This window comes from Eptatretus burgeri, chromosome 5 (genome assembly GCF_056783735.1).
Source record: "Eptatretus burgeri isolate ZD-2024b chromosome 5, Ebu_testis_v1, whole genome shotgun sequence".
Classification (NCBI taxonomy): Eukaryota; Metazoa; Chordata; class Myxini; order Myxiniformes; family Myxinidae; genus Eptatretus; species Eptatretus burgeri.
In genome coordinates this window covers 98,609,488-98,625,204 of record NC_140965.1, presented here as the reverse complement: position 1 = coordinate 98,625,204, position 15,717 = coordinate 98,609,488, and the positions used below count along the sequence as shown (strand labels likewise).

The following is a 15,717-nucleotide window of genomic DNA, read 5'->3' as shown; positions in this document are numbered from 1 at the left end:
CCGGTCTCTGTGGGAAGGTTTACCCGGTCTATGTGGGAAGGTTTACCCGGTCTCTGTGGGAAGGTTTACCCGGTCTCTGTGGGAAGGTTTACCCGGTCTCTGTAGGAAGGTTTACCCGGTCTATGTGGGAAGGTTTACCCGGTCTCTGTGGGAAGGTTTATCCGGTCTCTGTGGGAAGGTTTACCCGGTCTCTGTGGGAAGGTTTACCCGGTCTATGTGGGAAGGTTTACCCGGTCTCTGTGGGAAGGTTTACCCGGTCTCTGTGGGAAGGTTTACCCGGTCTCTGTGGGAAGGTTTATCCGGTCTCTGTAGGAAGGTTTACCCGGTCTATGTGGGAAGGTTTATCCGGTCTCTGTAGGAAGGTTTACCCGGTGTATCTTGAAGCAAAATCTCCTCCTTCAATGTTTTGTCCTGAGAGGAATTTTAAACGGCGCGGCGTTCCCGCCCTCTTTCAGTTGAGGTTTGTCGCTTCGATCCACCCAATCAGAACTTCTCATTTCGCTTTCGCGGCCCATGATTGGTTGTTTTGAATGCCAACGAAGCTTCCCTGGATGGATCTGAGTGTTGTGGAAGAGGCCGTTTCCCAAGTGCGGATGTTCGCGTGTTTATTTATTCAAACAGTTGTATTTTCTGTCCCCTGAGACGTTTCGTGCTGAGTTTTGTGTAACAGTTCCTCGTGCGGGCGAACGTTTCCCGCCTCGCAAGGTACGTTGGTGCACGAGGTTCAAACGATCGACATGGAAGACGGTAAAGAGAATGTGAGTCCGAGACGCGATGTCTCCCAGCGGATCGTTGACGGGCAAGGGGTGAACCGAGCAGCGCTGCACACCGAAGGTAAGACGTACGAAACGTGCTGAAGTACGAGGACGAACTCATTTCCACGTGCACGGATTGTTTCATTTAATTTTGAGTGTTCCAAGGTTTCTCTTCGTCATTCTCTACTTTCTCTTACTTGTTCCACATTATACCCGAGAAACCTTTGATTGTGCGATTCGTATCTAAAACCCCACTGAGTGGCACGAAGGTCGCTTTTAAAATATTACCCACTTCTCCGTTGCGGATTCGTCACGTAAATCTGAGCTATCCACTTCTCCGTGTCGTTTTTATTTGCTGGACCCACTTATACTCAAATGTATTTATGTTTGTATACATGGTCGAGGCTCATGGAAGTGGAGCGGAATGTCATGGGGGGGGGGACACCAACAGCAGAGTCGAAGTGAGAGTGAGATCAAGGGGAAAGGGGAGGACACATGGGGGTGAACAAACTGAACATGAGCTGAATGAAACGGCAAGAAGAGTAATATAAGGGGAAAACGGGAATGAAATAGAAAAGGAACTAACACATCAATTGACGACTAACAAACGAAAAGGGTTGAGGGAGATGGGGGAAGGAATCACAATAGCCTAGAATATGGGAGTGCTTAGGAATAGGGTCATTTGGGTGGAGAAAAGATCATGAGAATGGACGGGGAATGGCCTGAGGTTATTGTGAACATCTGTCTTGAAGTCCTGGGAGCTGGGCTGAGAGTGAAGAATGGTGCTGAACGGACTGGGGAAGTTTGCTTCACAGGCGTGTGTGTGTGTTGTGCGTTTATTTTAGTGTGGTGTGTGTGTTGTGCGTTTATTTTAGTGTGGTGTGTGTGTCACTCGGAGACTATTGTTTTGAAACACTATTCTTCTTTTTCATAAATCCATTTGTAACTTGAATTAAAATGAAAGATTTTAATTTTACTAGATTTAGATTTAGATTTAGATCCAGATTTAATAGATTTAATCTAACAGCTAACCCTAACCCTAACAAGCCACTTTCTCATTAACAGTGCTGTTCGACTCATGGAGGAACTTTTACGTGCATCATTTGCAAGATATAAACAAACATTTTCATTTGGTTGTTGTGGGATAGAAGAGTGCAGCATGAGGGAGTGTACATCGTGCTTTCTTTAACATTACATTCAGGAATGATTATTTGCTTTGAAATTGTTAATTGTGTGACGTAGAGATGGGCTTAAAAGATTGTTATGGCGGTGTTCGTGAAGGTTCGTGCATTGATGTGAGCTATAAGTAACGCACCAAGTTGTAAAACATTCATTTTTCATTTCTCAAACAATTTTGTTGTGCTTTTTTGTAGCTCCCCAGTCATTTTGTTGCATTTTAACTTCTTTTTATCTTCTTGCCCCTCCCCCCTTCTCTCCTATTAGATCAGACAGTCTTGATACTGGCCAGTTTTGCACAAACTCCCTTGCTCTCCTTTGGCTCAGTCCGCCTTGGCTGTTCCCGGACACGCAACTTGCTGTTGGACAATCCAAACCCATGGCCCGTCACACTAGTCATTACGCGCTTCCCTACAGACCTCGGCTTTGAGACCACAAACGAACAAGTGTTTATTCCAGTGGGTCATTTGTAGAGCGGTGTACATGTCTTTTTAACAAAGTTAAGGGGTTGTGATGTTATCTACTGTGTGGTTTGTATATTTATTTATTGTAATCATACTTTCTTGGTTTCAAATACATTTATCCAATTCATAATGTAGTTTTTCTGGGAATATGTAATACTTGACTACTTTATGCTCACGTGGTCCACCATCAACCCCTTTCTGGTGAAACTCACAAAATCCAGAATTGCTGCTCACCTCAACTAATTTGTTCCTCTTCTTTCCTTTTTTTCTGTTTGTGGAATAATCCTCCACATCCTATTTAATCTTATTCTTCCCACCAAATCTTCAAGACGCAGTTCACCAACATCTCGGATCGTCCCCCATCAAAAACCATGATCTTTTATACTCTCGTTATGCCCTCCCCAAGCCTACCTCCTTCAAAACTTCCAGTTTTTCCTTCCTGAGAGTTTGCTTATGTTTTCACCGTGTCCACCCTGTGCATCCTCCCCTTCCCATGTTTCCTCCGCAATTCCCTTATTTGCACAAGCCTTCCTCTATTTTGTCCTTCAACCCTGCTGTTGGTGTTTCTGTCTCTGTCTTTCTCTGTGTGTCTCTCTCTTCCTTTTGTTTTGTTGCATCCTGATACATTCAGTGTTTTCACTCTTCGATGAGCCTTGATCTTGTATGCAAAAAAAATTAAAAATGAAACTCCTGAAAGAAAAAACAAGCAGTCATAGACTGGTACTTACGAAATCGTCAACTTGACCTCTGACCTTGTCTAATAAAAGCTGTCTCTCGAGAAGGTAGCGACGCAAACCAGAAGTTTCTATGATGATTCTGTACCAAACCATCAAAAATCGAATGTTTTGGATGTTTGACCTCACTGTGACCTTGACCTTTGACCGATTTTGATCAAAATCTAATCAGTGCTAGCCACCACCCTCCTGAATCACTTGGTGTAATTTGACATTGGTAGCTTCTTCCGTTCTCGAGTTATCATTTTTTGGATGTTTGACCTCACTGTGACCTTCACCTTTGACCGATTTAGACCAAAATCTAATCAGCACAAGCCATCACCCTCCTGAATCACATGGTGTAATTTGACATTGGTAGCTTCTTCCGTTCTCGAGTTATCGTGCCTACAAACAAACACACAAACACACAAACAAACAAACAAGCAGTCATAGACTGGTACTTACGAAATCGTCAACTTGACCTCTCACCTTGTCTAATAAAAGCTGTCTCTCGAGAAGGTAGCGACGCAAACCAGAAGTTTCTACGATGATTCTGTACCAAACCATCATAAATCGAATGTTTGACCTCACTGTGACCTTGACCTTTGACCGATTTTGACCAAAATCTAATCAGCGCTAGCCATCACCCTCCTGAATCACGTGGTGTAATATGACATTGGTAGCTTCTTCCGTTCGAGTTATAATTTTTTTTTGATGTTTGACCTCACTGTGACCTTGACCTTTGACAGATTTTGACCAAAATCTAATCAGCGCTAGCCATCACCCTCCTGAATCACGTGGTATAATTTGACATTGGTAGCTTCTTCCGTTCGAGTTATAATTTTTTTTTGATGTTTGACCTCACTGTGACCTTGACCTTTGACAGATTTTGACCAAAATCTAATCAGCGCTAGCCATCACCCTCCTGAATCACGTGGTCTAATTTGACATTGGTAGCTTCTTCCGTTCTCGAGTTATAACTTTTTTTTTTGGATGTTTGACCTCACTGTGACCTTGACCTTTGACCAATTTTGACCAAAATCTAATCAGCGCTAGCCACCACCCTCCTGAATCACGTGGTGTATTTTGACATTGGTAGCTTCTTCCGTTCTCGAGTTATCCAGCCTACAAACACACAAACAAACACACAAACAAACAAACACACAAACAAACAAACAGAAACAGAACTGATCAATATACTTACGAAATCTTTAGATTTCGTAAGTAACAAACAAACACACAAACAGAGGACGGAAGTCATCAATATACTTACAAAATCTAAAGATTTCGTAAGTAAAAAATGAAAAGGAACCAGTGGTGCTTTTGGTATGCTATTCACCAATTGATTGAGAAATTATTTTCTGATTATTATTTATTTATTTGAATTCTGCAATTAATCAATTACTGTACACCCTCCCTCCCAATTCCTTCTCCATGTGCTGCACGGCGGCATTGCCGGGTGCTGGAGGATTCACTTATTTATTTGGCATGGGGGCGGTGTAGTTTGAATGTACCTCTACTTGTATTTTTTTTTTTTCAATACAATTGCACAGGTAAATGCTTCTCTCAGTGATAACACAAAACACAATTTTCATTTTCTGAGACGGAATGTGGGTATTTTTTCACTTTTTAAAAAAATTCAATGTTCTTGCCATCACTCATTGTGTGAGCAATTTTTACCAACGATTTTATTTATTTATTTATTTATTTATTTATTGTATACACTGTCAAGGCTCGTATGAGAACTTACAGAAATGCACAACAAGGGGAGCAGGAGGAAAGAGGGCTGGGGGAGGGAAGGAAAATAACAATGTGGAACAGGGACATGAGGAGATCTGTGGAAGGGAGAGGGTTGGAGCAGGGTCCACGGGGTAAACAAGATGGACACTTCAGGGACTTTCAGGAAGGAAAACAGGGAATTTGAAGGAGTTGGGTTTGGGGTGGATTAACGGGGGTAGAAAAGATCATGGTTTTGGATGAGAGAAGATAAGAGATGGTGGTGAACTGCTGTTTTGAAGACCTGGAATATCAGAAGATTTATTGGTAATATTAGCTTTAATATTTGTGCAGAGGAAGAGATTTGATTGCGTTTGACCAAAAAGTAAAGACTTTTGGACAATTAATTGAATTGAGTACAGTATGTTAAACTGAGGACTGGTTTGATTGCCGAGAGGTACACACACTCGCCTCTAAGCTGTGTAGGCTGGGTTTGAATCCTGGCCCAGCTATAAACTGTCATTCCGGTGTTTTGCAGGTCGGGTGATTCATCAATGTGTGCACCATCCCTCAGATGGATGTTACATGTGCGTCCTGTCTGCCGGCATTAGTTGGTGGACGTTAATGATCCCACGTGTTCTTTGTGAAGAGTAGACGAGCTATATCTGGCACGATTAACAAATTTGAAATCCCTGCCCTGACTTCCTCAGCTCGAGTGGCCACTCGACCAGGATTGTAGACGAGTAACTGCTGAGGCAGAACTGATGCTCTGCATAGGGCTTGGTACACGATGATGATGTTAAACTGCAACTTTGAAATGACTGTAGCTCAACAATCAATTTGTCTTTTTCTTGCTTTTATGTGTATCCTTCCTTCTCCAACTGGATTTCAGGAAGGTGGATGGGCAGAACTGGCAGTAACATGGCAACCTACACAAGCTGGGGGTGTAAGGGGTCTGGCGGTGTTCGACTCTGAAGCTCTACCGACTCTTCATGTCAAACTGCTGGGCAAAGCTTGTGTCCCGAAGCAGCGCCGGGTAATCGCTACAATGAGAGCAAGCGTGTAGATAATGATGAATGCTGGAAATTGCTGTTGTTTAAGGTTTATTGTCATAGTAAGCAGAGGTGCTCTCAATCTCCATGGTTTTATTTGTGTCCTCTGGAGTCAAAGAAAAACGAAGTTGATGCTCTATGCTTTCCTTGTCGATACAAACTTTGTTATAATTTGACATTTCAAAATTATTGCTTTAAACAGTGACACGAGGCATGAGAAGTTAAGAAAGAATTATAAAACAGAGTGATGAAACCTATCACAAAGGAAAGTATGTCAAAAAACCACCCACTGAAACTATGTTTACCACCCATCTTTCACCTACAATCCTTCCTCTTGTACTGTGTCATATCCTTCATGTTCTTGTGCTTCTGTTTCCCCTCTGTCCCAAAATCCATGTGGGTGATGTTTTAAAACTCTTTCATTTGGCTCCTAAATGTCTCCACGATAGGAAAATGAAGTTGCAATTGTTCAGCGACATTTCAAATGAAATTGTTAGTGTAGGAGCTTGAAAATGTGAAAAACGACAGAATTGTTATCTCGCATTTACAAAATCTGAAAAACAGCACGTTGAAACAGTTATGGACGGTTTATGACAAAACTTGCTGACGAGTTGGTTTGGTGACGAGAACAAGTCAATTCGATTTTGGTTCCAGTCCGGATGCAGATCCTGCCTAATAGTGGGATACAAAACGTAAACTGTTCAACCTGGCACGTGTATGCGCGCTACCGAGTGCCATTCGAGTAATGATCATGTTTTATTGAAGAAATGAAAATGAATTGTATTTTACAATATGAATGCATGAAATTTTAATATTTAGTTGACCACCTTTTTCATACAAAACAGCAGATTATATTTGGGTTTTGGAATGTTTTCCTGTAATTTCTGGATAAATTTCATTGGGAGGTTGTTCCACGCATTCTGCAATGATGCTTCTCATGTTTCATCGTTTGATTTTGGTTCTTTTTAATTTTTATTTCTTTCCAAATAATCCAAAAGTGCTGGGCCATCACATTTTATTTCACAATTTTGTAATTTTTCTCTTGCAGCTAATCTAAAGCCACACGTGCCCAACACCGGTGTATCAAACTCAATGACTGAAAATAAGTTTTATAACAAGGCGCCAATTCCCGGAGAGAAATATCCCACAAAATTGATATTTCCAGATGTGTCATTCAAGCACCAATACAGAAACATGAAGAAACCGGTGAACTTAAAGATAGAAAATGGATTTGGAAGGCCAAGGAAACTCAGCAAAACATAATTATGTGCAGTACGAAGATATGTTCCTTTAAAAATAATTTTCAAAAAAAAAAGTTCTGAACTTATACAAGAACTGGCACAGATATTCTTCTTCTTCTTTCGACTGCTCCCGTTAGGGGTTGCCACAGCGGATCATCCGTATGATCCGCATAGTGATTTGGCACATGTTTTACGCCGGATGCCCTTCCTGACGCAACCCTGGTCGCCTCTTACGACACACAGGGATATGGTACACCTATTTTTAACCGGGGTATACACCGGCCCAGTATACTGGTACTCATTTCGCCGACCTCGGAAGGATGACAGGCTGAGTCAACCCCCTGGTGTATTAATTCAGTGGCTCAACGGGGCTTGAACTCAGGACCTTTTGTATCCCAAGCCGCTGCCCTAACCACTGCGCCAACACACCAGGCTCGATATCAGAACTGGCACAGATATCAGGGGTTCAAATGAACTCTTCTATGGTCAGAATATCTTTTATCATAAGTGGTCTCCATAGACAAGTTGCTGTCAAAAAGCCCTTTCTGTATAAACGTAACCAAGCCAAGAGACTGAAATATGCTCAAGAACATCAAAGTTCGGATGCTAATCAGTGGGGAAAGGTATTTTGGAAGGACAAGTCAAAATTTTGGAACAAAGATAAGATGGAGAATGTCAGAAGGAGGGTTGGTGCGAAGTATAAAGATATGTGTTTTCAGCCTACTATGAAGCATGGCAGGGGCTCTGTTCAGGTTTGGGGATGTATTTCTGGCGTTGGTGATTTGGTGAGAATTGAAGGAAAAATAAATGCTGGAAAACTACAAGAATATACTAATCCACCATAGTATCCTATCAGGAAGAAGCTAATTGGCGACAACTTTGTTTTCCAGCAAGCAATGACCCCAAACACACTGCAAATGTTCTTAATAGGTATTTACAAAGACAAGTAGAGTCAGGAACTCCATAACTAATTGAATGGCCCCTTCAAAGTTCTGACCTTGACATTATAGAAGATGCCTGGGATTATTTGGAGAGGAAGAAAAACGAAAAACAACCAAAATCAAAAGACAAATTATGGTAAACATTGCAGAATGCATGGAACAACCTCCCAATGAAATGATCTCCAGAAATTACAGGAAATGATTTCCAAACTGATATCTGCTGTTTTGCTGGAAATAGGTGTTCATGCCAAATTTTGAAATTTCATTCATTAATATTGTAAAATACAATTCATATTTGTTTCTGTAATATTGCTGCGGGGCCGGGTATCGGCCACGAGCACGACCGCGAGATGGAGCAGAAGAGTCAGCTCCACCGATCACCCGGAATTTAGATCGTACTTTTTCGGAAAACTCCGAGAAGTACGGGTCCCTTTTCGGACCGTGAAGGGTCAACATTTCTACCACGTGGTACAGGGTTATTTGCCAATTTTCAAAATACCTAGAGATCCACGTGGCGATTTACCGAGTCTCCACACCCTCGATGGCACCCGTACGAGTCGAGCCATTAGTGGGCCCAACCCGTGCGCAACCCAAGCGGATGTTTGCCGATGTCCCGTCGGTCAAAATGTCCCCTTACGGTGGCACAACGGCCTTGCTAATTTTCCAACACGCAGCACGCGAAGCAAATGGAGGAAAGGACACAAACGAGCTGATACATTTCACAAATGGGGATATTTATTAAACAATAGGTGGGGAAGGAGGGAAGCACGTAAGGGCAGAGTTATCCGAATATTAATAAGCACGTATGTACAGCAAGGCACTTGACAATTCATTACTTATGGACTGGCGCCACACACACACACACACACACACACACACACACACACACACACACACACACACACACACACACACACACACACACACACACACACACACACACACACACACACACACACACACACACACATACACACCCAAAAGAATCGGACCTCCAGCCCGGAGGACAGTCGAGCTGAAGACCAGATTCTTCCTCGGACCTGTCCACCTCGTGTGGTCTTCGCGTTGAGTCGACCTGGGCACCAGCGAGAGCGAGCTGAATCCAGGCACCGGCGAGCCGTGATCAGCCTTCCGAGCTCCGCGCGGCGCTTATCCTGGCAGTCAAAATCTCTCCTCCGTATCCCTCTGAGGAACGGCGCGCACCCTTGTGGCTGCAGTGGTGGATGGTTTCTCCAAGCTCTTGATCATCGGGAGGAGGAGGAGGAAGAAGACGCTGACCACGACGACCAAGACAAGACCAAGAGCAAGACCTCTACCTCGACCTCGACCAACACACCCCCTGCGAGGATTCTCTGTTCCTTTTTATCCTCTCCGGTGCGCTTGCTCAGGCATCATTCGTTCTCAGGCGTGGCTCACCCAGGCGTGATTCGTTCTCAGGCGTGGCTCACTCAGGCATGATTCGTTCTCAGGCGTGGCTCGACCTTTCCTCTAATTGGCGCCCCGCCAAACGAATCGGTGGGTGGGGGCATGACCCTTCCCCTAGTGAGCGTGCTGAGAATGCCGGGAGCAGAGGGTTTTTTTCTGTTGTTTTATTTGGGGCTGGAGTGGTCTCCAGCTGTTGCTGTAGTTCATGTTGGTGGAAAAATGTAAAAGAAAAACCCTAACTGTCAAAATTACTCCACAGCGCATGAACATTTACGTACCCATTAGACAAGTGACGGGTAGCTATCTATCCACATTTACTTATCGATATAACTGAGCTATAGGACGATATAACTGAGCTATTGGAGCTATAGTGCAGTAAACTTCCAAATTCGTAACAATATAACACAATCGTTATGACCCCTTTTATTTACCAAAATATGCATATGTGACAATAAAAATGTTTATTTTCAAGGTGGCAAAATACTTTTGCACAGAACTGTATATAATGCAGGGACTATTGAGCAATCACACATTTATCAGCTGAGTTGGAGTTAACTTGGTGATCCTGACCAAATTCACGGACCAGTGCGTGTTTGTTTGTCACGCAACTCCTACAGTTCTGGCACAATTACATCCATAGTTGCTACATATAGGATCAGCATGACCCAAATTAGTGCGTAGGAGTTTTTGTCTTTGCTGGTGTCTTGGAGGGGGCGGGTGTGGGGGGGGGGAACAAATTATATACAGGCGGGAGAGGGTATTACAAGTCCCCACCCTTTACAGTGTTCCAGCTCAGTAAGGTGTTTTGAATTAAGCAGTGAGAGGTATTTTGAATTGCACGTTTGATTAAGTATAACAACATAACTCCCCTGGCCATTCCCGTAGGGAGTGGGTACTTCTAGTCTAAATAAAATGCTTCCCTGCATTGGTTAACCTCACCTCAGCCTCCATTGAGGTGCAGATTTTGACTGATATGCCTTCTTGACATTTACGTTGGTTGCTATGGCTGAATGTTAGTCTGACAGGATAGAGCACGAGGAAAGGACATTGTATTTGTATCAAAAATGTGCACCATCCATTGGATGGTATGTTGAGCTGGGGACCGCATTGCTAGCAAAATATTGGTGGTTAATGTTAAAAATCCGTATTTCGCAAAAAGAAAAGTATGCACGTCTTGGCACTTGGGCCAAATTCAACTGTGTGCTTTGTCGATTCCTGTCATAACATGCTCCAAAAAGTTTGATCCCCGAGTTGGCGCTTTTGCATTATTTTGCCTCCAATGGACCAGCGAGCTTGAAATTAGTCACAACAAGGCGAGCGTTGACGGTGCCTCCATGTTTTCCTATGTGGTTGGTTATCGGAGGTATAAAAATTATGAATGCAAAATGTAACTTCAAGTCCTCAACCCCCTCCTCGCAAACCTGAATCCTCAACCTCTCCCCCCCCCCAAGAAAAACAAAAAAAACCTGAGTCCTCAATGTCTTGCGATTCTTCAGTAAAAAGAGTGGTTAGGTGAGCTAAAAAACAAACAAACATACAAGGCCATTCATCATGTTAAAAAAGATATATAACCAGAACTCCTCGACAAAGACCTTTGTAATGATATGGATTTTGTGATCGCTGGTGAAGTAGTTTAAGAGAAAATCACTAGATAGACAGACAGAATAAATGCATTATGTATGATTATTGTTGTTATTATTTCTCTTCCTGTCAATAGGATATACATTGGCCTGCAAAAGTATTCACCACTACTAATAACACCACATTTAGATGAATTATGAAATATGTAGAAACAATTTTTCCAAATGAACTTCTTTATTCATAACTGAAGAGATCAAACTAAACACATCGTTAAAGGACATCACATGTCAGGAATATGTGCAAAAAACATGTACAAATCAAAATTCACTGGTTGCAAAAGTATTTAACCACTCCATTGTAGCTTTAGCTTTGTGCTTCAGATCATTGTTCTGCTGAAATGTGAATCTCCTTCCCAGTTTCAGAATCATGGCTGATTCAAGCAGGTTTTCATCTAGGATTCTCCTGTACTTCACACCCTGAATGGTACCTTCTATCCTGACAAGCTTGCCAGTCCCTGCTGATGAAAAGCATCCCCATAACATGATGCTGCCACCACCATGCTTGACAGTGGGGATGGTGTTGACCAGGTGATTTGCAGTGTTAGACTTGCGCCAGACATAACACTGAATTTAGACCAAAAAGTTCAATTTTTGTGTCGTCTGACCAAACTTTTGTCCACATGCCTGCAGTATCGTTAAGATGCTTTTTCGCAAACTCAATACGAGCTTTTAGATGCGTCTTTTTTGGTAATGGCTTCTTTCTTGCCACCTGTCCATAGAGGCCAGCTTTGTGAAGGGAACAGGATATTGTCCATTGATGAACACTGACCCCCCCCGCCCACCAATCTCCGACGTTGAGCCTTGCAGATCTTTCAAAGCCATTGTTGGATTTACAGTGACACACCAAACCTGTTTCCTGCTTGCTCGACTGCTGAGTTTGGATGGGCGACCTGATATGGGTGGTGTGATAGTGTTACGAATTTGGAAACCTCGTGCACACAAACAGCCAGAGTCTCCATAGTTCACTTATTTTGATAAGTATGTGTATAGTTAGAATCCATCACTATGTCTAATGGGAATTTCATGTGTGCGCTACGAATTATTTTTAGTTGGGTTTTTATTACATCCACAAGAACAACAACAACAGCGATACCGACCCACACTCAACCCGGTCACCATTGCCCACTTGTTTTTGGCTGAGGGCGTGGGCGGAGCCTCCGTCGCTTCGGATCGAGGCTCTGCTCCAAGGAGGGGCATAGAGCGTTTCCTCCAGCCAATGAGCGAAGGGCGAGCATCGCACGCGTGCCCCAGCCAATCAGGGGGGCTGACCACCTCAGGGGCGGCCACACCCAGCCAGAGGGAGTGTTCGGCCTGACCAATGAAGGGTGGCCACGAGTCGCCCGACAACCCCTCGTCCAATCCGGAGGCGAGTCCCTCAGAGCGGTGCCCTCGACCCGTGGGGGAGGGGAGGATAAGACGGAGTGGCGAGCCATGGAGAAAAAGCAAGCAAGGTGCGCCCCGTCGTAAAGGAGAAAGAGAGGAAGCCTCGTCTTGCCTGCTGGCATTCTCATCTGGTCCGTGTCCGTGCTGGCTGGCATCTGTGGCGCCGTTCTTGGTCGCTGGTGCTTGGTGCTCCGTTGTTGGCGTTGGGTTCGAGTCCCGCCACCGGACAAGCTCGGGCAAACCGCACGAGGCGGGCAGGTGCAAATACAGGCCGCGACCACCATTTCCGTGTGTGTGTGTGTGTGTGTGTGTGTGTGTGTGTGTGTGTGTGTGTGTGTGTGTGTGTGTGTGTGTGTGTGTGTGTGTGTGTGTGTGTGTGTGTGTGTGTGTTGCCAGTCTGTATAAGTAGAAATTGTACATGGTTTGCATTTCTTTTATTCGTGATAACTCTGCTCTTTGTGTGCTTCCCTCCCCGATTATTGTTATAAATCAACCCCTGTTAAATGTTCCAGTTCGTTGTTCGTGTTTTCTTTCATTGGCCTAGCAAGGTGCATATTGAGAAATAGTAAGGCAGTTCAGGCCGGTAAGTTGTCATTTGGACCGACGAATCTTGGTAATCCCCGCTCGGTTTACACCTGGATCGGGCTCGGTAAACGGTCCATTCCGCCGGAGGTCCGTCGAGGGTGTGGTTTTCCCCGGTAGTTGGATGACGTGGGTATTTAGGTATATTGAATTAGGCAATGAACCCTACCGCACGCCGTCAAAATATTGGTGATCACGGTCCGCTAATGGACCCGTGAATTCTTGGACTTATCCGAGAGTCACGACCTAAATTCCAGGTGTTTGGTGGGAGACGACTCTACTGCTCCACCTAGTGGTCGTTTATCGCCGCCGAACCCCGGCCCACAACAATACGTCTTCCACTTCTTGATGATGGATTTCACCGTACTCAAAGGGATAATGAGTAACTTTGAAATCTTCTTGTAACCCTCTCCTGAGCGGTGCTTCTCCACCACGTTGTCTGACTTCTTTGGAAAGTTCATTTGTCTTCATGTTTGTCTTGTTGGTTGACCAAGTGAGTTGTACCTTGAAAACTCCTTAGATAAGTGCGGTAGCTTAATTTTTGAGTTAAACCACTGATTATGTTCAGGTGAAACCTATTACACTTTTTTGTTACCTTTCAAATTAATAATTTGCTCCTAACGTGATTTCCGGTTAATTAGGCAAAGGCAAATTCAAATTGGGCAAATACTGATACAACTGAGAATCATCTGATTTTTTTCTGTCAATCAAACTTGTTGACATTTTCTCACATTTTCCAGCTTTATCATTTGGGAGTAGTTTGTGAAGACTATATATTAAGTTTGATTATAACGCATCATGAAATATGCTCAGGTGGCATCAAAATGTGAAATCTTTGGAGGGGAATGAATACTTTTGCAGGTCACTGTATGTGTGAACTTATGCACATGGCCCAAAGTAGATCATGCTGGTAGTCCTCTCGAAGTCTAACATTCAAAATGGCGTTCAAGAAATTCGAGAATTTGAAGCCATTATTTTTAATTGAAAATTATCGCCAGAAGCTGTGCAATTTTTAAACAACAAAAGCTTTGACAGGGCAATTATTATGCTGCCTTGAACCGTAACTGAGCAGTCATAGTGCGCTCGAGAACTACCAAAGCCCAGGACGCAGCATTCAAAATGATGGTCACACATTCCATATTGTAAATGTTTTGCAATCGCTGCTGGTTTCTCCTTGCACGTCTTTGTTGAGGTAAAATAGCTGAGAGAGCATAAATGTTGGGAATTTCGAATGAGGATTTAGCGAACAAGGTGTGTTCAGTGAATAGGCATGCTTTGAGTTCTTGTTACCCTCGCCAGAGGAGAGGGCATTGCTTCTGGACCCGTTTGTCTGTCTGTCTGTCTCTGTTTGTTTGTGCTTTAGTGTTTTTCTCCACATCCGCTTGTCGGATTGAGATGAAAGTTTTCACCATTGGAGCGACTAGTCATGTGGAATGTTTTATTGATAATTATGATGTCATTGGTCACGTGGTGTGGCAGCCATGTTGGAAAAACGGAAAAATTTGGACCTCTGTATCTCTGAAACCGCACCGAGAAAACAATTGAAACTTGGCACACAGCAAGTACTCCTCATGGGGGAATAAGTGTGATGTTTTTTTGTTTATTTTTGTGACATCATAGTTGCCTTCGTTATGATATCATGATTGCATATGTAGAACGCTACATCTGATCAGAATGAAAATTTTTGAGGGTCATTTATGGATAAAATGGTCCACAGAATTTTTTTTGATGATGTCATCGGCCACATGATTCGGCAACCATATTGTTTTTTTTAAATATAAAATAAAGCCTTCAAAAATCTTCTTCTCTGAAGTGGCTGAATACATCGAGGTGAAACTGTACAGTGTACACGTATGACCGCCTATCCATGAGGAACAAAAGGTTCACACATATGCCATCATAGGTTAAATGGTTTGGCAGCCATATTGGATTAACCCGAAAACCGATAAAAATCTTCTCCAGAATTGCTTGACAGATCGAGGAAATACTTCACACAAATGTTCCCCAAGTCTTGGGGACACTGGTATTCACAAATAATTGATGTCTCATGATCTGGCAGCCCTATTGGATTGAGCAAAAATCTTAAAAAAAATTATTTCTCTTGAACTACTTAATCAATTAACGTGAAACTTCACAATTATAATCTAGTGTTGGGGAATGTATGTTTTAAATTTCAACCTGATTAGACCTATGGTCTGGCAGCCAGAATTATTTTTATTTTTTTTAGATCTGGGTACCTCTTGATTATTTTTTAATTTTATTATTGTTATTATCCCCCGCCAACCAACGAAGTTGGCGGGGGATATAGAAATTGGTTCCATCCGTCCGTCCGTCCATCACATTTCGTTTCCGGAGCTTAACTGCAAATCCCCTCAATATGTATTTACAAAATTTGGTACACATATCAAGCAAGTGGTGAACTGGTGCCTTTTTGATATTTCGAGATTTTCCCCAAAAAAATTTCTCTCACTTTCCATGGAAACAAGTTGGGTATTAAGAAATAATTGAGGTTAACCTTTGTTTCCAGAGCATAGTTGCAAAACGATTAACTATTTCTTTATGAAATTTGGTACACACATCAAGAATAAATTGAACTGGTGCCTTTTGCTACTTGTCCTCATTTACTATG

The 15,717-nt window shown here is 43.0% G+C and overlaps 1 protein-coding gene across 2 annotated transcripts in view; it reads left to right on the top strand.

The window, feature by feature from the left end:
• Positions 1–527: 527 nt before the first annotated feature.
• Positions 528–15,717, top strand: part of LOC147027034 (uncharacterized) — a 57,683-nt gene continuing 42,493 nt past the window's right edge. The window contains exons 1-3 of one of the 2 annotated variants that reach the window (XM_085883104.1): positions 528–834; positions 2,199–2,389; positions 5,717–5,860. In XM_085883104.1, the coding sequence (XP_085739230.1) occupies positions 738–834; positions 2,199–2,389; positions 5,717–5,860 (432 nt within the window). In that variant the 5' untranslated portion in view covers positions 528–737. Of the gene's footprint in view, positions 835–2,198; positions 2,390–5,716; positions 5,861–11,480; positions 11,652–15,717 lie in introns of those variants that run through there. The other variant, XM_085883105.1, reaches the window with a different exon arrangement.